Here is a 22,068-nt window from a genome sequence, read left to right as displayed (position 1 = left end):
CAAAGCATCCCTTCAACATGAATCATTATGCGACTAAGAAGAGCGCAGCTCAGAGCATGTTGGATGTGGCTCTTCTGATGGCGAACTCCTCTCAGCTGAAGACAGTACTGCATTCTGGATCACAGCACCGCTTCTATACTCCTCTAATCGCTCTGATCTCACTGTCCATCTCACTGCAGGTCATTGTTGGCCTCCTGCTCCTCTTCATTGGTTAGTCACTATTTCTAGAAGGATTTTTTTAGTCTATTTAAGTTCATTCTGCTGTAACTCCATTTATTTAACACTAATGTGTTTTTTCTCCCTTCAGTGAAGTATGACCTGAATGATGTTAAGAAACAGCCAAGGCTAAACACAATGAATAATATGGCCACTGTTTTTGTATTCTTTACTGTTCTCATCAACATCTTCATCACAGCATTGGGATTTGAGGCTGGAGGGTAAGCAGAGTCTCATAAGCAAATTGATTAACTTACATTATTCTGACTTAACATGTCAAAGTGTAATGTTTGCATAAATCGAATTTTAATTTTGTAGTATTTTTGTCTAGACATCTATCCACCTTATTTTTCCCATATGAGTGGGCTTGGCCATTTGTAAATTTTATGGGTCTGGCTTCCGTGTCCAGCTCTTTTTAGCTGTACAAAATGGCTTGTTTTGCTGTTTGATATTGCAAATTGGTGTGTCTTACCATAGTATTTTAATGTATTATCTTAATTATGAACACACTGGTTTGTAGTGCAAACAGTTTTAGTGTTTACTGCAGGTTGTTATTCTTATTTTCCTAGCGGCTAATGAACTCACACCCATAGGCTTACTTCTGCATTGAAGGATAATGTGGATACTGTAGTCTTTACAATACATTAATTGTATTGTTATACTGTACTGTACTGACTTTACAATCTCTTTTGTTTCAGAAATAGCAATTGATACTGCAAACCCTTTGAATAATACACAAGGACTGCTCCCACATATTTACACGCAAGACTTCTACCAAACCTCGGAGTTGTCACCACTCGTATATTCAGAAAGATTTTTCTGCCAGCCTTTTGAGTAATACAGATATTATCATGTATGGTTTTTGATGTTTTTTTAAGGATACCTTCACATTAATAAAGCACTAATATAGATGAAGTCAAAAGTTTACATACACCTTGCAGAATCTGCAAAATGTTATGAATTTATAAAAATGACTCCGTTCAAAAGTTTCTATACACTTGTTTCTTAATACTGTTACCTAAATGATCCACAGCTGTTTGTTTTTTTGTCCTCAGTGATAGTTGTGTATGAGTCTCTTGTTTGTCCTGAAGAGTTAAAACTGCCTGCCGTTCTTCAGAAAAATCAAAACAAATTCTTTGGTTTTTCAGCATTTTTGTGTATTTAAACTCTTTCCAACAATGACTGTATAGTTTTTTGATCCATCTTTTTACACTGAGGACAACTGAGGGACTGATATGCAACTATTACAGAAGGTTCAAACACTCACTGATGCTCCAGAAGGAAAAAGGATGCATTAAGAGCCAGGGGTGTCAACTGTTGAACAGAATGAAGAGGTGTACATTTTTCTTATTTTGCCTAAATATTATATTTTTTCCCATTTAGTACTGCCTTTCAGAAGCTACTTACATGTTTCTCAGAAGACAAAAAAGTTAAATGTACCCTGATCTGCAAGTAAATTTTTTTTCACTCTTTCAAAAATGCTGAAAAAACAAAGAATTTGTTGGACCTGAAGAAATTTTCTGAATAACAGCGGGCAGTTTAACTGTTCTGGACAAACAAGGGACTCATGAACACTTATCACTAAACAAAAAACAGCTGTGGATCATTCAGGTAACAACACAGTGCATGTAAACTTTTGAACAGGGTAATTTTTTTATGCTTTCTTATGTGGACTATATGGAAATGTCTTTTATGTGAAATATCTTATTCAGATCAGTACTAAGTAAAAAATACTGTAGAATGCATTTTGTATGATCCTTACTGATGGATTTCTAATGCTACTGTTTATTCACTCCATTGCCAGAAATCAAGAACTAAAAAGATGGACTGCATTTGTAATTACCAAACATTTGCTGTCCTTCTCATGAAGCCTCTAACAGTAGAAAAAGCCTTTGCACGTGTGGAAACAGTACTGCTAAAAACTTTTTTTTGTTGGTCAAAGGATTTAATCATGTTGATAAAAAACAGGAAAAATCTTACACAAATGTCACTTTATTAGATAAAATTTCAAACCAAGTGTCATTTTTTTTTTAAAGACAGTACAAGTTTTTCAAGCACACAAATTTCAAATTTAAAAAGTGTTGGAAATTTTTTGTTCAATTATTTGGCAAAATGAGAAGAGCTTTAATATAAACATGTTTTTACTGAGTTGTCATTATCTAAGAACAATGGTATACATTCTATGTGTGGCTTAGGTTTCCAAAAACTTTTTGGCGACACCATTTATACATATAATAAAAAAAGGCATTTTGGTAGTGTTTACATGTCAGGGACAAGCAGCAGAAGGACAGTATAGAATGAATTAATCTGTTTCATAAAAAAAAAGTCATTTTTCTTTGTAATACTGCACTCAAAGCTCATATTGTGAATATAATCTTGGCTGAAGGGGTTGTTGAATTGTGCTTAACAATGGCCTTTAGCTCTATTATTCACGAACTGGCACAGCCTTGTGTGCTTTATTGCTCAAATTTCTTCAGTTTTTAAATTCAGCACCTTAATTTTAACTCTAAAAACACCAAATTCAAATAGTGCTCTACAGAATGTGCCATGAACACAAGCTCTGAATACACTGCTACAGCAAAAGGATTTTACACACAATTCATAAGAAAATAAGCGTAAAGAGACTTAAATGCCCAATCATCATAAAATACAGAATTTTCCTTCCACATATGTACCGGTTTGATTTAAAAGAAAATGCACAAAGCAAGTATTTTATGCATAAGTTCATGGTTGTACAACAACTGCTACTAAACTTCACAGTCTGTGCTCATACAGAATATTATTTGCTCTCATTCCAGACTTTAGTTTTGTTTGTTCTTGTACTGAATCAGTTTAGTTTGGGGCTGATGAACATATTTAAAACATCTCACCGTCCTTCTACTGAATGTTTTTAAAGGGGGTCTCCTCAGCTGGCTCCATACACGTGTACACATAATACAGAAACACAGCAATGATGATAAACACCAAGACACGAAGCCAGCCCGGCACACCTCCAGATTTGCTGCTCTCTGGACTGGATGAGCCACGCTGCATGGATTTGGGGACTGAGGAGCCTAGCCGAGATGAACTTTGATAGGAGGTACGAGATGGGCTGAGGATGGGTCTTTAAAATAGACAGGAAGGACAGTTCATTTATTTTCATGTGACTACAGTATTATAGCCAAATTGTAGTATCATATTTTAGAACAGAGGTCTCCAAACTTGGTTCAACACACCTGCCAGGAAGTTTCTAGAATGCCTAGTACAGGGGTAGGCAAGTTTGGTCCTAGTGAGCCACAGTGCTGCAGAGTTCAGCTCCAACCCTGAACACACCTGAACCGGCTAATCAAGGTCTTAGTGGACAGCCCTAGTAACAAAGCCACTAGAAGGCAAGCCTACAACCTTTAGCCAAAAAGTGTAACAGCTAAAGGTAACACTGTGGTGCAAGGAAAAGACCAGACTTTTTTCTTCACTAAGCTAACAAACAGCTTTTTTGAGGAAATATCTTCATTTAGTGAAGCTCCAAGCTGACTGTTATGCTTTCTCCAATAGTACGTAATATAGACCCTCTCATCTTCTAATAGTAAGACAATCTCTGGCCCTAGCAAAACCTTGATTAGCTGGTCTTAGCTGGTTCAACGTGTGTTTTAATTAGAGTTGGAGCTTAATTCCAAGACCAAGTTTGGAGACCTATGTTTTAGCAGAAGACAAAAATAAGATAAACACTGGGAAATAACATTATAAACTCACTCATTGTTGTAGCCTATGTCATCATCTCGGTAATCAGTCAGCTTTGACCTCCGTATGCTGTAGAGAGAACACATATATCCATTTAGCATTTAAGTGGAAACCACTTTTAAGCTACAAAAATGAGATGGAAAGAAATAATGAATCTCACTCATGGGCAAAATCTGCATCGGTGACCTTTGACCTCCTTGTGCTGGGGAGAGATCACACACAAAATTACTGTAAGCATATAAGAAGTATTAAGATCACTGCTTAATAGTGTTTTCATAACACGTCGTCAATCTGCCATATTGGCGGCACTGAATGTAAAAATGCCACTGAACTGAATGAAACTTGCATATTTTGCTGATTATTACTGCAGAAAACGGTCTATTATTGTCATGTTTTGGCCTGTCCTAGCACTGTACTAGCAGGAGAAACATTTGGAGTACTATAGACTGACAAAAGTTATAACAAAGGAGAAGAGTGCAGAACACTGTCAACAAAAGGGCAAGACTCTTAACAACATTCATGTTTGTTCTTATCATTTCGTCAGGTAAGTGAAATTTTAGGCTAATCTTTACAACTATTAATTTCAGTTTGTCAAAATATTGCACCCTTTCCTGCTTAAGTCCTTCTCTATATGATTTAGCAGCTTCCACACATTTTTTCCATGGTTTAGACAGCATAAATTAGATTAATAACGTATTCAGTAGCACATTAACTGTGCAATCCATGCTGTTGTTTACATCCGAGTATCTCCAATATGGACACGCATCCGGGTAACCGACCAAATCAAGACGTAAGTGCAAACCCTTCATATCAGGGTTTCTGCAGGTTTTATTTTTCTGTGTATGTTCTGTCAACATGTTGTAGAAGTTAATACAACAGAAAATACAACTTCCAATCGATCCCTGTTAATTAAAAAAAAAAAAACAGAATATGGAAAAAAAGTTTTCATACCCCTTTGATGGATACTGCATTTGTTCTTGTTTTAAGCATAACCTCACTTAATTTTGTTCAATGACTCAAGACCAGGGGCTTCGTAGTTGGGTGAAAAGGGGGACTAAATTACCAGGGCCCCAAGTGTGTGTGTGTGTGTGTGGGGGGGGGGGGGGGTGTCAGAAAATTTGATATCATCACTTCATGAATGTAAGACTTTCTTCTCTGATTCAAGACGTTTTTAAAGGGCTATTCTAACCAAAAATGGACATTCTGTCATTAATTACTCTCATGTCGTTCCAAACCTGTAAGACCTTTGTTCATCTTTGAAACACATATTAAGATATTTTTGATGAAATCGTGACATTCAAGCCTCAGAAAGGTATTAAGGACATTGTTAAAATAGTCAGTGTGACATCAGTGGTTCAACTTTAATTTTATGAAGCTACAAGAACACTTTTTGTGCGCAAAGAAAACAAAAATAACTTCATTCAACAACTTCTTATCTTCCATGTCAGTCTTTGCGCACAAAGAGTATTCTCGACTTGAACCACTGATGTCAAATGGACTATTTTAACAAAGACTGACACAGGAGAAGAAATTGTTGAATAAAGTTGTTATTTTTGTTTTCTTTGCGCACAAAAATTATTCTCATTAGAGGTCGACCGATGTATCGGTTTTGCAGATTAATCGGCACCGATAGTTGATTGGTGGAACTATCGGTTATCGGCAAAAATCCTTGCCTATAGTTTTTCCGGGTTGCGTTCTTTGCTGAAGCTGCTTACGCTCCGCTCCGCTGTCACAGAGTATGAGAGGTTAAGTCCAACACCAATGTTTAATGTCAGGATTGTTACCATATATTTGCATTGGTTTATATCAAGCTGGTCATATTGTTAGCCAGCAAAGTTGCAGATTTAAAGACGTGATGTGAGAAAGCAAACGGTGTTAGAAATCCTGCTGAGCCACAACGCGCCATTCACAGTTTTACATTACATCATATCTGTCCCAGATAGTTGTTAATGTTCATAAAAACTTGACCCTGGGCTGGAAGATTGAGTATTGTGCATTTAAGTGAAACGTTTGTATTTCTGTAGCTCTAATAAAGTCTGTATGCTTCATATAGAGCTATAATTTATGTTTTAGCCTTTTCTTCAGGTCGCAGAAGCATGGTAGTGGGTTTGCATCGTTAGGCACTTTATTTCACAATGCCAGTTTTCCTTGTTCTTACTTGATTTTAATAACTGATCAACAAAAATATGTATTAAAAATTAAGATAAAAATTATACAAAACGAAATTTGTTTAAGAAGGGATTTTCCACAAATAAAAACGTACGAAGTGGTCAAAAATTGTGTCTGACACTCTCCAATTCTCCCGGCTTATTGCCGTCCAATTCATACCACATCCTTATTACCATTTACAAATTACACAAGCTTCTTTCGTAATTAACAGATTAAACTGAAACAAAACACAAACAAACAATATTTAAACAAATGTAAAACAGAAAAGACATTTTCTTAAATGGCTACAACAATATAGATCACACTTTCTCTTTCCGTTTGATCTGTTGTTTAAACTAATCTTTGCCGCTTTTTTGATCATACTTGAAGTAAACATTTGCCCATTTGGTGATTAAATAAACTGTTTATTTGAAACTTCTGCTTGAACTACACGCGACGGGTCCTGTGTGAGTGTGATACCTGCGAGTTGTCCGCGCAACGCAGCGCTGCACTTCTGCCCGGTTTCATTAAGCGTGGGTGAAAAATGGATTCTCCGACGCATTGCAATCCTCTCTTAAACGAGCTTGTGTTTTTCCCCGCATATGGCACGTGTGCGCGCTAGAGACGCGGCGGGCTTCATAGCACAGAATTTGCACTATGAGACAAGTGCGCATTGCTTGACAGTGTGTGCTTCCACCCGCAGTGTTTTACTTTAGATAAGTCTTCATTTCTGCCGTTTGTAATGCAGTACTATTATATGCACTAAACTAGGGCTGGGCGATATGGCAAAAATGTAATCTCGATATTTTTTCCCCATATTGAACGATAACGATATATATTTCGATATAAGCTGTTGATGTTGCCAGCTTTAAAATAGTATCCCAACAATGACTAAAGCCACAAAAATGAAAGGGTTCATTAAATTACATTTAAAGTATAGTTTATTAACAAAAACAGATTACAGATTTGGCCTTAAAAATTAAAACAACTTACTAAAATAAATTAAAAAAATAAAAGTTGTGACAGAGTATGGTAAATGAGAGTAAATGTACAAAATGTAAACATAAAATTATTGTAAAAACATAATTTGTAACACAATAATTTATTTATTTATTATTATTATTAACACAATTGTTTATTTTCTCTACTATAGGTTGAGCTATTTAAATTAGAGGCAACCACTGTATTTTGAAACAATCTACAGTATAAATAACAAAAAATTACGACACGGTTCTTTCTTAATCGTATTAAGTGCAGATAATTCAGCCATAATCAAAGTAGGCTACTCTCTAAATATTCAAAGTGCAAATAGAGACGGATATTTCAAGCATGATACAGAGCTATAGACATACACAACCTATCATAGCCTACATACTAATAACAGCCTAGATATGTCATGTAGCCTAATTTGCGTGCATTGGGGGGATTAAAATTGCTTTTGAATGCGCGTGCGTTTTTTGCTTTCGGTTTCAGTTTTAACAATCGCGCCAAACTCTCAGCTGAGCTAAGAGTCACTTTTCAGGTAGCCAAACCACTTATATAACGGAATTCGTGCTACCTTTTTTGTCGACAATTTCAACATCTTTGGATAATAACTCGAAGTTAGTTTCACTTTCGTCGCTGCTTCCTCTCTCTTTTTTTTTGTCGTCCTGGTGTTAAGTTTGTTAAGTTTGCCCAGCCCTACACTAAACTCACGCACTGACAGACTTTCACTTGCTCTATGTGTTTGTTCATCCTAAAAAGCTCAATTGCGAATGCGGTTAAATGCACTTGCATTTTCGAATACTTTTATACGAAACTGATGTACAGTACACACAGTCAGTTATGTTTTCAGAGCAGGACAAAACATCTGATATATCGAAATAGATCTGTGCATTCGTTTGAATGCAGCCACTGTCTATGATCTCATCATTAATAATCAAACGAAAAGAAAAAACAATTATTATTATACAACTATTGTCTGTAAACTTTCAGATACTTAAATTTCGGATACTTATTTTAAATAAGTAATTGTTTTAAAAAGTAGACTGCTTGTATAATAAAAAAGTAAATCTTGCATAAAATAAATTTGACATAAAATGTAATTAAATTGAATCTTAATTTTAAGATGGCAGTACTGACATACAGAGATTCCAAATATAAACAAAAAGCATAGAAACTGCAATTTTACATATTGTTGTTCCCACCCCTTTACAATGAGCCCATTTGTAACATCAACTAAAACTGATGAAAGCTGTAGAATAGAAGTGTTGTTAATTTCAACATTTACTGATATATTGTTAAATTTTGAAGTTTATTTTGTTAACATTAATGAACTAATGAAACTAATGAAATAACTTTAATGGTCAATATATAATTAATATGAATATTTTTATTAATTTACAAAGTAGTACTTTTTTAAAAATAGTAGAGCACTATTTCAGTTGCCTTTCAGTATCCATTTTCAAAAACTATCGGTTAATTAATCGGTATCGGCCAGTGTGGTCCAACCCAGCTATCGGTATCGGTAAAACCAATATCGGTCGACCTCTAATTCTCATAGCTTCATAAAATTAAAGTTGAACCACTTATTTCACATGGACTATTTTATCAATGTCCTTACTACCTTTCTGGACCTTGAACATATCAGTTGTGTTGCTGTCTATGCAGAGTCAGAAAGCTCTCAGATTTCATTAAAAATATCTTAATTTGTGTTCTGAAGATGAACAAAGGTCTTACAGGTTTGGAACAACATAATGGTGAGTAATTAATGAATTTTGGGTGAACTATCCCTTTAAGACATTAAATTGTTGAAGGGCAGATGAAGATTTTTTAAGACCTGCAGAAACCCCTTAACATATTCAGGGAAATTAAATAAGCTACTTACACATCACCAAATCCATCGAATCTGGTCATTTGTGGCTGCTGAATATGAAAAATGTCTGATTATTGGCTACATGTCTAAAGATATGAGCAGTTATCCTTCAAATTTCAATTCAGTTTTTACTTACGGCCTGATGATAGGTAACATATTCCACTTCCTCCTCTATGAAAACAAAAGTACATTTTACAAGTGTAATTCTACACCATACATCTGGGGAATGTCACTCTGTCTCTTTTTTTTTTTTTTTTTTTTTTATTAAGAGGAGCCTTACGTTCTTCACGGTAGTATGTCTTGTCAGGCGAGGAAGGCTTCGTTTTTTTGGCCATGGCTTCATTCAGTTTCTTTTCATAGAGCTTCCGTGTGGATTCTGCAAAAACAAACCCAACACCAAATAATAGTACATGTTTCCCATTGTCACTGACAAAAAAAAAAAAAAAACATGTTTTAACATGCTTTTCCAGAACTAGTGCTAAAATGTAATAAATAAAAATAAATTTAAATGAAATGTTTTAACCAAAAAAAAAAAAAAGACTAAAGGCTTACTTAACACATACCTACTATGGGTCCGTGTTTAATGCCATATTCATCCAGCAGCTGACTGATCTCCTTATCAGATTTTCCACTTAATGAGGACATATCTGCACAAACAAAAAACAAAACAAAAAACTGAAGTGACTCACGATAATGTTCCAGCATGTAGGTAACTAGTAGGCCTACTAGTTGCCTGAGAAACGTAACTAACGTAACGTAAATCCAAGCTTATTTTATCTTTAAAAAGCGTCTGAAAGAACAAAAAAGACTCTCTCATAGCGAGGTACAACAACCAGCACTGGTACTTCTGAGTCAGACTAACAACATCTGGGGCTGAATGTCACACATGTGCAGCCTGCAACAGCTGTAAGCTTTGAGAGGTAACAGTTACTCTTAACAAAAGACACGTCCTAGCAAAGATCAAACGAACACGGCATCTTCTGTCAGATCAAATCAAAAACATTTAAGCGAAAAGGAACACAAACGCGTTTTTCAGGCGAAAAAATGGTCAGAGAAACTGATTTCTCGGGACCGAGCTAGCAAGCGAAACCACTGACACAACTTTAGCGTATTTAGCTCGACTTAGGATAGACGCGTGAGCAATTAGAACTGCAATAGTAACAGTTTCGCGTATTTTCTCGCCTATATATACCTTCTTCTATGTATAAAAATACAATTTTGTCATAATTGAATTACCTTAAACGATCCCAGGACGTTAAAAAGGCGCTTTTTCCTGAGCTGGGCGTGCCGCGCTGGAGGAGGAGAGACGCATCACTTCCTTACGCCTCATACTGACTGGGCGTGTTGTTGCAAGTCTTTCTTTTTTCTTTTCTTTTTTTTGTAGACTTTGTATTAGGTTAACTGAGCAACTGAGTATCTCTACAATATAAATATGATAAGATTTAAAAAAAAAGATTATAGACACTAGCGGTCAATTTGTATATATGTGTGTGTGTGTGTGTGTGTGTGTGTGTGTGTGTGTGTGTGTGTGTGTGTGTGTGTGTGTGTGTGTGTGTGTGTGTGTGTGTGTGTGTTTTGTTTGTTTTTTTACAGAAGTTATTTCTGCTCAACAAGCCTCAATTTATTTGATTCGAAGCCAGCAAAAACGGAAATATTTTTCCTGTTTTAAATACCTGCTTTCTATTTAAATCTATTTTAAAATGTAATTTATTCCTGTGATTTTAAAGTTGAATTTTCAGCATCATTACCCCAGACTCCAGTGCCCTTCAGAAATCTTTCTAATATGCAGATTTGCTGTTCAAGAAACATTTTATTATCATTATTATTATTATCAATATTTAAAACAATTGAGTAAATTTTTTTAGGATTCTTTGATGATTTATCTGAAATAAAAAGCTTTTGTAACTTTATGCACTATACCATTCAAAAGCTTGGAGTCAGTATAATTTTATTTTTAATACTTTTATTTAGCAAGGATGTTTTAAATTGATCAAAAGTGATGAAAACGACAATGTTGCAAAACATTACTATTTCAGATAAATGCTGTTCTTCTGAACTTTTCATTCAAGAAACCTGAAAAAAATTCTACTTGGCTGTTTTATATTATAATAAATGTTGTTGAGCAGCAAATCAGAATATTAGAATGATTTCTAAAGAATCACGTGACTGGTGTAATGATGTTAAAAATTCAGCTTTGAAATCACATGAATAAATTACATTTTAAAATATGTTTTCCTGTACTTTGGATCAAATAAATCCAGGCTTGGTGAGCAGAAGAGACTTATTAAAAAAATTCTTACCGTTCAAACGTTTGACTGTAGTGTACACTTTTTTTACAAGATTAAAATATAAGTGTTAAATGATAATCAGTGAGATTCAGTTTGATTTAAGATAGACTCTAAAAAGATCTAACGTAATGCCTACACATGAATACAAAGGAAAAATTAGACTGATGTCATGTTCAATTTCAGCCTGTTCCTCACACAAATGATCATGACTTCAGATGACTTGAAATAATGCATAATATGGGCCATCATATTAGGGTCCTTTTTGAAGCTTGAACACTTCGTGTACGTTCGTTGCAAGTTCATGAAAAACGGGAAGCATTAGTCAAACTTCTCTGTTTAAGGAAAAACAGAAATTCTGGCTCAGAACGACGTGTGATTAAAAATGATGACAAAACTACATCAAGTAAACCGTCCCGACATGCAGTGCACTTGTGTACCGCTGAGGGGCGACAGTGCAACTATTCAAGGACTTGGACCTTTTGACGACAGGAGAAAACCTAAACTGTTTATTTTTGTTTTCGCGTTGTCATGGACAGACTGCGATAACATGATTCAATGTTACGCTTCTGTAAAGGGTAGCGCTTGAGCAGTAATACCTAAATTATTTTTGGTGTGAACAAATCACCATATTTACTATATTATAAATATTATATTTATAAAACAAAAAGTATGTAGTCACTAGGTAGTCAACCTCCCCGCAAGGAGTCGTCTCGCGTAATAAATAGATCCAGGGCCCTTGGAAACCAAAGTTATGACACTGGGCCCGTCCTACCTTATATGGTCAGAGTACAGCTGTTTATGTACAGTATCTTGACTCAGTTGCATGCCAGCCATGGGCGTCAACCTGATTTAGAATTACTCAAGATTATCAACAGAAAGAACTGATATGACGAATCAGTAACTAAGCAATTACAGTAGTAGTTTTACTTCTGCCAGTGTTCATCAAGCCATGTTTTAACAGTGTCTAACAGTGTCTTTTAGTTATAATAGCCCGTTTCCGCTACTGAACAAAACATTAAGGTAATTGAAAGTTCTCACATTTCTCTTTCTTTTTTTGTCCATAGAATTGACAGAAATTAAATGATGTTTTATTAAAGTTCGGGAGGAGCACGTCAGATACTTAGCCTAATTAACACAGCTGGAACACACTCAAGTTAATCTACGTCAGGCATAAATACAGCTGACTTACCATTTGCCAGAGGTACTCAATTGCAAGATAAAGTCGGAAATGTAATTTATCAATTCTGAGGAGAAACAATTGCGAGATGTATTCGAAATTGAGAAAAAAAATCTGAATTGCGAGCTTGTATCAATTCTCAGTTGGAATTGCAAGATGTACAGTACTTAAACGCAAGACTGAGGGGGAAAAAGTCAGAATTGCGAGAGGTACTCAAATTGCAAGAAAAAAAAGTCGGAATGATAAGTTTGTATGAACTCTTAAGGAGAAACAATTGCGAGATGTACTCGAAACTGAGGAAAAAATCTGAATTACGGGGAGGGAGTCAGAAAAAAGTCATAATTGCTAGTTTGTCATTTCTATGGAGAAAAAAGTCAGAATTGCTAGTTTGTCAATTCTGAGGGGAAAAAAGTCAGAATTGAAAAACGCGATTAAAATTGCGAGAAAAAAAGTCAGAATTGTGAGAGGTACTCAAAATTGCAAGACAAAAGTCGTTGTAAGAATTGTACAAAACTTACAAAGAATTGTAAGTTTGATGTACTCGAAATAGCGAGAAAAATAAGTCAGAATTCCGAGCTTGTATCACAAAAAAAATGCAAGATGTACTCTCAGCTGTGAGAAAAAAAAAAAGTCAGAATTGCGAGACCAAAAGTCGCAATTACCTTTTTGGAAATTTTGGCATTGTAATCCTTTTTTTTTTATTATTATTAGATTACAAAAGCACATGCATTAATTATTATTTTATAACAAAAACTGAAATATTTCATAAAACTGCCAATTTTGATTTCATGGTGACTTCAAGGCAATCTTGGATGTTCAATTTTATCTCAAAACTGTGCATATATTTGAAGTTTAAATGCTTAATACCAACTCAAAAGGTCTCCAGACATTTTGCACATTCTAGATCACCAAATTTCAAGTTAGAGTTCCCTTAACCACATTACCTATATTAAAATGATTTAACCATGGAACCACCATTTATGAAAGATAAATCAAAACTCTTGGGGGAGAAACATTAGTAGATATACAAGAAAATGAAAACATTTAGACGTGAACTGACAGAAAAATAGTTAAGACAAGTTTATTGTGTATCAAAATACTGTAGGTCAAAACTTTATTTATTCTTTTTTTAGACAACTAATTTTTTAAGTCAGAAACACTGATTATACATTGACATTGGAGCACAAAGGGCTAAAGAGCCGACAAGGTGAGCGCAAATAAGTGACATTTGCCAACGACTTCCAAGTGCGTTTTACATAACCAACAATAACTCAAGCAGTATGCATCAAATCTCCCTTTCGTTACACCTTCAGCCAAATGACATCTTTAATCCGCCATGCAACTTCCCTTTGTTTTAAATGGCATTTCTAAAAACGCCTTCATGGTCAAACGGAAGCAACACGCAGCTCTGTAGATTGAAAAATATTCCAAACACTCAGACAGAAGGTCAGACCCACAGAGCTCTGGCACCAGTGTTAATTCAGTCTACGGTTAAGCGCCACTTCACCCAATGGTAAGTAAAACAAAAACAAATGTGTGTTAAACAAGCGGCTGAATCACATCTAGATTTCTCCTGCTACTAGCAAAGGTTACTCTGTACAGTTATGACTGGAACAGCAGTCTCCTAAACCAACCAAACATACTAGCAGCTACTCTGTGTTAGGGACAAGATCAGTAACAAACCAAACACTGAGCAAAAGCCACCAAGACCCTCTGATTTAAAGGATTACTAAATGCAGCAAATGTAACAGGATCCAAAAATGACTGGCATACAGTGAAAAGGTGCTTCTTTTAAGTCCCTCTCTTGCTTGAAAGCTGAATAGTGGTGCAGGAAAATACTGGATGAGAGGATCACAAAACGGAAGGACAAGACAGTTTTCAGTGTTCATGTATTTGATGGTTTGTGTTGGAGGTTTGGGTAAAGCGCTGTTAGACAGTGATGTGATACGGGCTCCCGGGGATGTGCTCGTCGCCCCATTTCACCACCAGGATGTACTCTCCTTTCTCCTTCAGCTGGTAGGACACATTATACAGACGGTTACCCAAGTGTTTCACCAAGATTTCCTCGCAGGGTACTTTGGGTCCGTCCACTCCAACCAGGAGCATGTTTCTCCCTGTGGAGAGAATGGAAATAGTGTCAAATGTAGGGCTGCACGATATTAGGAAAATATGCGATATTGGTGTTAAATATTGCGATAACGATATTTCTTGCGATATTACATTTCCCTAGAGAAATGCTTTAATAATAAAATTATCTATTTTTTTAAATATTTAAATATGTAATGATCATGCTAAAATAAACAGGTAATAGATATTCTTCTGTCATCCGAATTAAATCTAATTCAGGCTAAAAAAAAAAAAATTATGTCAAGGAAGTTGCAAAAATTTTGACTTTAAAACACTATGAATGACTTAAAACCTCGGCAGATATTCTGATTTCTGGTTTGTTGTTACCATAGACCTGCAAACACAAAATGAATTGCTTTCAAACATTACTTTTTATTTACATGTAAGAGCATCTTTTAAACTAAATATTTCCTTGCCTTGCCTGTTTTTTGTTTGTTTTTTTAAATAAAACATTATACAAAAATCAAAATTACTATTAAACTTCAAAAAGTTAGGAGCATCAAAAAAAATTACGAGCACCCAATTTCTTTAGTAATGCACTGATCTTTATTCTTCATGGCTGATTCCAATTGCCAGGCAAATCAAATGGGCTGTTTCTGAAAGCCTTAGAATCAAAAAAAAAAAAAAAAAAAAACACACAGTATAAATAACAAAAAAATAGACAATAAATGCAGCCATATTCAAAGTAGACTACTCTTTCAATATTCAAAGTGCAAATAGAGACCGAATTATTATTATTACTATTTTTTTTTTTTAGTATGATACAAAGTTATAGACAACTTTACAACTTATTATAGCCCACATTCTAATAACAGCCTAGATATTTTATCTAGCCTAATTTGCGTGCATTGGGGAGTCGCTCTCTAAATGTGGGGTATTAAAATTGCTTTTAAATGCGTGTAGCCTACGCGTTTTACTTTTGGTTTCGTTTTAAGGATCGCGCAAAACTCTCGGCAGTGCATAGCATGCACTCTGCAATACAAGAGATTACTTCAACAAACCACTTGAAAGTCGGAGGACACCAACAGGATTTTGAAAAGCGTGTCCCCAGTGGAAAATACTCCCCTTCGTGAGTGGAACTCGGCCGCTGAGTTATCATCTGATGTGAATGAATGCCGCGTTGTACAGAACCTTTTTACTGTCCACAATCAAAAATAGTCATACCACACACCCCTAATTGCAATGCAGTTTGTGCAAATCCGGAACAGAGGTTTCAGAAAAAAAAACAAAAAAAAAAACGTCCGGTTCCTAGTTCAGCAGTGCGCATTGTCAGTGACAGGAAGACAGCTAATATCTCAAATCTTCATTAAAGGTTGTATTAGCGATTTGTAGCCTGAAACATAAAGCGTCAAACAAGCGACAAACGGTGTCAATCAGCGTCAGGGGTTTGGTGTTGTGGACTTTCGCTCCGCCTCCCTCACATCCCAGCACCAGTAGGAAAGTCCACAACACCAAACCCCTGACGCTGATTGGTTGGAACACTGTTTATGTGTGGAAAGGTTGGTAGTGCCGATTGTTTTTTTGGCATATCTCGGACCCTAGGCTGACCAGAGAGACGCGGTTTTTTCACTGACAATTTATGGGGCAAGCAGCGAGCGGATCGTGATGAAAGGTCAGCTGAATTTGGCACTTTATGTTTTAGGCTAGAAACCGCTGATACAACCTTTAAAGGTAACAATAAAGATTAAATGGTTATGTAATGTTGGAGAGAACGGCAAACGCATCAGCTCACAGCAGTCTGTGCAGTAGTTAGGTTAGTGAAAGTTTTGTAAAGAAATGAAACTAGGTCGCACCACAACAATTTCTCGCACAAATGCACCCAAATATAATTTGAGGTTGTGCAGATTAAATTTTGGGAGCATAAACTGTGGCAATTTTGATTCCTGTACAGTTCTTTTTAGGCATAAGTTCGTCGCTGCTGTCATTTTCTCCCTTCATACTCCTGCCGTATTTATTTTTCATTCTCTGCTCTGAGCCACCGGGTTCACCTGTTCGCCCGTTCTAGCCAATAGCATTATAGAACCTACTTGGGAGGCGGGTATAAAGATAGTAAGCCCCCATCTGTTTGGTCAAATGAGGACAACCTATGCATGCAACACACAAATGTTTGGCACATAAATTAAAATGTAAATTATCGCAACTCTCTGCGATACTGATATCGCGTATACTAATATCGCGATAACGATAATTTTTCGATATATCGTGCAGCCCTAGTCAAATGTTTGCAATTAACAGGAACCAACTGAATGGGTTTAAAGTAATCCACTTCTGGCCCCTACCTGCTTTACTACAGTCCACACTGAAAGTGTTCTTCTGTCCTATGAAGCCCTTGTTGAGTCCCAGACCTTTGGCAACTACACGGCTGGCGTCGGAGCTGCCCCAGCCTGGAGCCGCCTGCTGGCTGGTCGTCACACTGCGGGTCACAGGGTCGACCAGTACTGAAGAAGTCTCATGCATGCTGTGGCTATTGACCAATCGGGAACCTGCAAAGGACACATTTGAAATTACACACTATACCAGTTTCTGTCCACCACCAATTAGATATGATAAAACACTAAAGTTTTAACTTTTTTTTTTTTTTTGCATTTACTTGAAAACAACTAGGGAATATGAGTTTAAATTAGCTATCTAAATTAGACATAGAAGTACCATGATTTAAATTTTAAATTTTTTTTTAAAAAGTCAAAAAAAAAAAAAAATAGTAAATGCCATAAAGTAGGATTTATTAAAAATCAATAGTTGAAAAGAACTAGGAAATATTAGTTTAAAAACCTAAATTACATTAAAAAAAAATACCATTATGAAAAGTTATAAAAATAAATTGGTTAAAAAAAAACAAACACAGAATTCGTTAAACATTTAGTTGAAAAGAACTAGGTAAGAAGAGTTTAAATTGGTTATAAAGGTAGCTAAATTAAATATAAAAAAAGCCTTGATAAAATACGTTATAAAATAAATCTGAAAAATAAGTAATGCCATAAAGATTTATTCAAATGTATTTAGTTTAAAGGAACTAGGCCATAGGAGTTTAAATTAGTTTTAAAAATACCCAAATTAGATAAAATATGATTAAAAAAAATAAAAATAAAAATATATATATTAAAAAGAACTAGGCAATAAGAGTTTAAATTAGTTATAAATCAGATTTAAAAAAAATATATATGATGAAATAAATGTTATAAAAATATATGTTGAAAAATAAAGTGGATGCAATAAAGTAGGATTTAATAAACATGTATTTATTGAAAAATCTAAAATTAGAAAGATACCATGATAAAACCCATTAAAATTAATTAGTTGAAAAACATAAGTAGATGCCATAAAGTAGGATTATTAAACATGTATTAAGTTCAAAAGAACTAGGCAATATTAGTTTAAATTAGTTAAATTATCAAAATTAGGCAAAAATACCATGATAAAAACAAATGTTATAAAACTAAATGAGCTAAAAAATATATAAATTAATAAATGGCTAAGGAATTGAATACATTTCTCAATTAGTAAATAAAATACATTATTATCAATTAACATTATATTGAACCTGAAGTATTTTTTCCCCCCTCACCTGTAATTTTAGCTTTGAACGGGCTGCCAACAATATGGTATGGTCCACCATATTTAATAGAAATTAGGTAGTTTCCAGGTGCCATAGGTGTGTAGGTGACCTTGTACCCCTCTGGGCATTCTTGACAGTCCATCTTCACCTTGGAAGGCCCATCGATGGTCACTGCCAAAGCACCTGCACCAGCTGAACTCGTGTTCACAATGAATTCACATGGAGATCCTGAGAAGGTAGTGGTGTAGAGTCAGCTTAGGTCAGCTGCACACATTGACAACTGTAAAATATACACGATATCTAAAGCTCCTTATACCAGTGGTGCCTCCTTCTAGACCAGCTCCATAAGCAGACACCATTCCTGGGTCTCCAGCCTGGCCCGTCTCACCAACACGAATCTTGAAGGGGCTTCCAGGGATGTGGGAACCATTGAATTTCACATCTATCAGGTAGAGGCCATTCTCCCTGGGGATGAATCTCACAGCATACTTATCTGTGAGGAAAGGCGGTGAGAAAAATGGGTTTCTTGAACCATTTTAAAGTGCAAGCATACAATGCGAAACAGTCAAACCTTCAACCCTTCGTTACCTTCATCGATCTCTGTGACACAGCACTCCTCAAGTGCTCCGGACGGGCTGTGAACTTTGGCATCGATGACTCCCTTCGCCCCGTTTAGGCTCACAGCAAAAGAGGCCGGCTGGTTCACCTTTAATCCGGACTCCTGCATTAACATGACACTCCAGCATTCAACCAAGGATCAAAAACTCTGTGAAAGTCTGACACTACAAACAAGCAACAGCCCCTTAACCTATTGAGACTCTACATCTCTTACCTTCAGGCTAACAGGGTTAAAGAGAGAGGCTTTGAGAGAACAAGAAATGAAAGCCCTTCACCCCCAGCAATACACAAAAGCAAGGGTCTCCAAACTTGGTCCTGGAGGGTCGGCATCCTGCAGTGGTTACCTCCAACTTGCCTCAACACACCTGTCTGGAAGTTTCTAGCATGGCTAGTAAGACTGGTTCAGGTGTGTTTAATTAGGGTTGGAGCTAAACTCTGCAGGACACCAGCCCTCTAGGATCGAGTTTGGAGACCCCTGCACAAAAGGAAATAGTTCATAGAACAGAAAGACTAACAAGCCTCTTTTGCCCTCTTTAACCCTTTAGCCTATCATTTCTTTGTTGGTGGTAGGGCTGTTGGGAGCCTTTAGGACAAGGCACGAGAAATACAAACAGTCCTTCAGCATCCCAGAAACCCCAGCACAACCCTTTAACACAGCAGCAACTGATAACTGTGGGCTTTTTGGTGTGATTGGTGTATGAAACGTTCTACTTTATTTATTAATAGATGCAAAAAAGTAAAAGATCTGTGTGAAAAAGGTGTGTGCATGTATGTGAGAGCATGTGATGTAGTCTGACTTTTACCTGTCCTTTCTTGTACTGTGATAGTACCATGACATAAACCCAAGATTGATTTGTGTAATGTGAGGTAATGTTTTTATTATCATTGTAGCTGCTGTGTTAAGGGCTGATTTAGAGTTGTATTGGGTGGACAAATGTCTGTCTTTCTCGAAGCCTCACCTGAAGACTGGCAACAGTGAGACGGCGGGCGTCATCAGATGGCGAGGCCACAGGCACCACAAATGGACTGTCGGGGATGTGCTCATCATTGAACCTGATGGACACTTCATAATCGCCTGAAATGGATGGAGACCAGTCAGCTTAGACGCTTACCATAAGGATGAACAAGCTCCCTAAAGTGTAAATGTGTTATAGACAGAGTGTCCAGAACAAAAGCCTCACCAGGCTCCTGGACAATGTAGGAGACACCGCTGGATCCATCCTTGCGGTCTTCAAAAGCAATCTCTGCCTTGCTGGGTCCCTCAACTGCAATGGACAGACCGCCAGCTCCTGCTTCACGGGTCCAAATGCTGAACTCAGCTGCACATGGGAACAAAGCATTGAGGTGTGGTCACATTCATTATTGCTCTGTGAATTTTTGTGGGCGAAATTCAGTCTTTTCAATCGTATTCCACACAATCTGGATTTTTCAGAATTGAGAGATACAAACTCACATTTGTAATTAAGTCTGAATTGCGAGAAGACGCAAAAAAAAAAAAAAAAAAAAAAAAAAAACACAATTCTGACTTTATTACCTGCAATTGTGAGTTTATATTACACAATTCTGAGGAAAAAAGTCAGAACTGTGAGAGAAACCTACGAGTTTGTATCTCAATTCTGACTTTCTCGAAATTGCAATTACATGAAAAAAAGGTCAGAATTGTATTATAACTCACAAATGCGAGAAATGGTCTTCTCACAATTCTGACTTTCTTGGAAATGCAAGTTTGTATCACAATTCTGACTTTTTCACGTAATTGCAATTTCGAGTAAATCAGAATTGAGATTAAATTCATAATTACAAAAGCCAAAATTGTGAAAAGAGACTGTTTTTATATAATTAGTTTATATCATGCAATTCTGAGAAAAAAGTCAGAATTGTGGGTTTATATCTAACAACTCTGAACTTATAACCAGCAAAATGCAAGTTTATATTACACAATTCTGAGAGAAAAGTGAGAGATTCACAATATAATTGGGAAAGTCAGAAGAGATACAAATTTGTAATTACGAGAAGTCAGAATTGTGAAAAGATACTTTATTTCTCGGAATTGAGAGTTTATATGCAATTCTGAAGAAAAAAAAAAAATCATAATTGTGAGTTTATATCCAACAACTGTGACCTTATAACCAGCAAGTGCAAGTTTATATTACACAATTCTGAGAGAAAAGGAGAAAAAGAAAATCATAAGTGTGAGATTTACAATATAATTGAGAAAGTCAGAATTAAGAGATACAAATTTGTAATTACGAGAACTCAGAACTGCGAGAAAAGACCATTTAACCTTTTTTATATCACGTTTATATCACGTAATTATGAAAGAAAAGACAGAATTGAGTTTAAATTTCACAATTGTGACTTCACAACATGCAATTGAGAGTTTAAATGCGATTCTGAGAAAAAAAGTCAGAACTGCAAATTATCACAATTCTGAGGACAAAAAAAAAGTCAATTGTGAAAAGTCGCAATAACCTTTTTAGATTTTATTTAGTGGCGGAAACAGGCTTCCACAGAAAGCTGCTCAATTTGAAAGTGCAAAATGTGACCACGCCTTCAGGCACTAAAACTTATTTGACAGACAGAATATTGTAAAGACACACTTCATACCTGGCACACCCGCCTCTGCCCTCTCCAATCCTGGGCCTCCAGCACGGACCTTATGGGCGCCTCCCTCTCCAAGAGGACCCACAGTGAACTGGAAGGGCGATCCAGGGACATGTTGACCTTGATATTTCACACTGACCGTGTGCACACCCATCTCCGTGGGCACGAAGCGAATGCAGTACGTGTTGTTTTCTCCCTCCATGATCTCAGCCTTGTGTACTTTGCCAGATGGGCTGGTCACCTGAGCAGTCATGTCTGCGATGCTGATCTCTATGGATCAAACGAAGAGGGCAACAGATGTAAGCGCATCAAAGGAGGAGATTGTTAATGATTGTTAATATTTTTCCCCACAAGACTTACCGGGGATCTTCAAGCTGAGGTCACACTGGCTGCCAACATTGGCCACAGACGCAGCTCGTCTTCTGCGAGTGATGCTCTCCTTCATCCGACCCTCTCCTGTCACTTTGACGGTAAAAGCACTTCCTGTTGGAGGAGCATAATCATACATCAATAAATTACCAACTTTAACTGCCTTTCTGAATGTACAGCATTGCTAGTAAATACCTGGAACATGTTGGTCTGCAAATTTGATGTTAATTATGTAATTTCCAGGTTCTGTAGGGCAATATGTGACTTTGCAGGTGCCATCTTCCTGATCTTCTGTGTTGATATCCACTTTACTGGGTCCCTCAATAGACAAACTGAGTCCTCCATATCCTTAAAAAACAACAACAAGCAATTTAATAAAAATAAGCATTTTTAT

The 22,068-nt window shown here is 36.3% G+C and overlaps 3 protein-coding genes across 5 annotated transcripts in view; 1 reads left to right on the top strand and 2 right to left on the bottom strand.

The window, feature by feature from the left end:
* Positions 1-17: 17 nt before the first annotated feature.
* Positions 18-441, top strand: LOC141291652 (ninjurin-1). Its single transcript, XM_073823806.1, has 2 exons — positions 18-210; positions 308-441. The coding sequence occupies exons 1-2, from the start codon at positions 18-20 to the stop codon at positions 439-441; spliced, it is 327 nt and encodes a 108-aa protein (XP_073679907.1).
* A 1,751-nt stretch (positions 442-2,192) lies between these two features.
* emd (emerin) lies at positions 2,193-10,256 on the bottom strand. Its single transcript, XM_073823680.1, has 8 exons — positions 10,172-10,256; positions 9,499-9,582; positions 9,216-9,311; positions 9,072-9,106; positions 8,948-8,985; positions 4,094-4,135; positions 3,946-4,002; positions 2,193-3,319 (listed from the first exon to the last, which is right to left on the bottom strand). Exons 2-8 carry the CDS (start codon positions 9,578-9,580, stop codon positions 3,094-3,096), a joined length of 576 nt encoding a protein of 191 aa, XP_073679781.1. The 5' UTR covers positions 9,581-9,582; positions 10,172-10,256; the 3' UTR covers positions 2,193-3,093.
* A 3,209-nt stretch (positions 10,257-13,465) lies between these two features.
* Positions 13,466-22,068, bottom strand: part of flna (filamin A, alpha (actin binding protein 280)) — a 50,537-nt gene continuing 41,934 nt past the window's right edge. For all 3 annotated transcript variants that reach the window (XM_073823069.1, XM_073823070.1, XM_073823071.1), the window contains 10 exons: positions 21,870-22,022; positions 21,666-21,788; positions 21,309-21,575; positions 19,883-20,020; positions 19,661-19,776; positions 18,672-18,804; positions 18,400-18,576; positions 18,093-18,311; positions 16,807-17,010; positions 13,466-14,514 (listed from right to left, as the gene is read on the bottom strand). In XM_073823069.1, coding sequence (XP_073679170.1) covers positions 14,330-14,514; positions 16,807-17,010; positions 18,093-18,311; positions 18,400-18,576; positions 18,672-18,804; positions 19,661-19,776; positions 19,883-20,020; positions 21,309-21,575; positions 21,666-21,788; positions 21,870-22,022 — 1,715 coding nt within the window. In that variant the 3' untranslated portion in view covers positions 13,466-14,329. The remainder of the gene's footprint in view (positions 14,515-16,806; positions 17,011-18,092; positions 18,312-18,399; positions 18,577-18,671; positions 18,805-19,660; positions 19,777-19,882; positions 20,021-21,308; positions 21,576-21,665; positions 21,789-21,869; positions 22,023-22,068) is intronic.

The sequence above is a fragment of the Garra rufa genome, chromosome 18 (genome assembly GCF_049309525.1).
Source record: "Garra rufa chromosome 18, GarRuf1.0, whole genome shotgun sequence".
NCBI classification, from domain to species: domain Eukaryota; kingdom Metazoa; phylum Chordata; class Actinopteri; order Cypriniformes; family Cyprinidae; genus Garra; species Garra rufa.
This window is presented reverse-complemented; position numbering and strand designations above follow the sequence as displayed.

Excerpts from the sequence above, each read along its gene's own strand:
- emd (XM_073823680.1), bottom strand. The coding sequence starts at position 9,580 with ATGTCCTCATTAAGTGGAAAATCTGATAAGGAGATCAGTCAGCTGCTG. Across the intron at positions 8,986-9,071 it reads ATGTTACCTATCATCAGGCC|CAGCCACAAATGACCAGATT; the intron begins GTAAGTAAAAAC and ends TTTCATATTCAG. Across the intron at positions 3,320-3,945 it reads GACATAGGCTACAACAATGA|ACCCATCCTCAGCCCATCTC; the intron begins GTGAGTTTATAA and ends TCTATTTTAAAG.
- LOC141291652 (XM_073823806.1), top strand. The coding sequence starts at position 18 with ATGAATCATTATGCGACTAAGAAGAGCGCAGCTCAGAGCATGTTGGAT. Across the intron at positions 211-307 it reads CCTCCTGCTCCTCTTCATTG|TGAAGTATGACCTGAATGAT; the intron begins GTTAGTCACTAT and ends TTCTCCCTTCAG.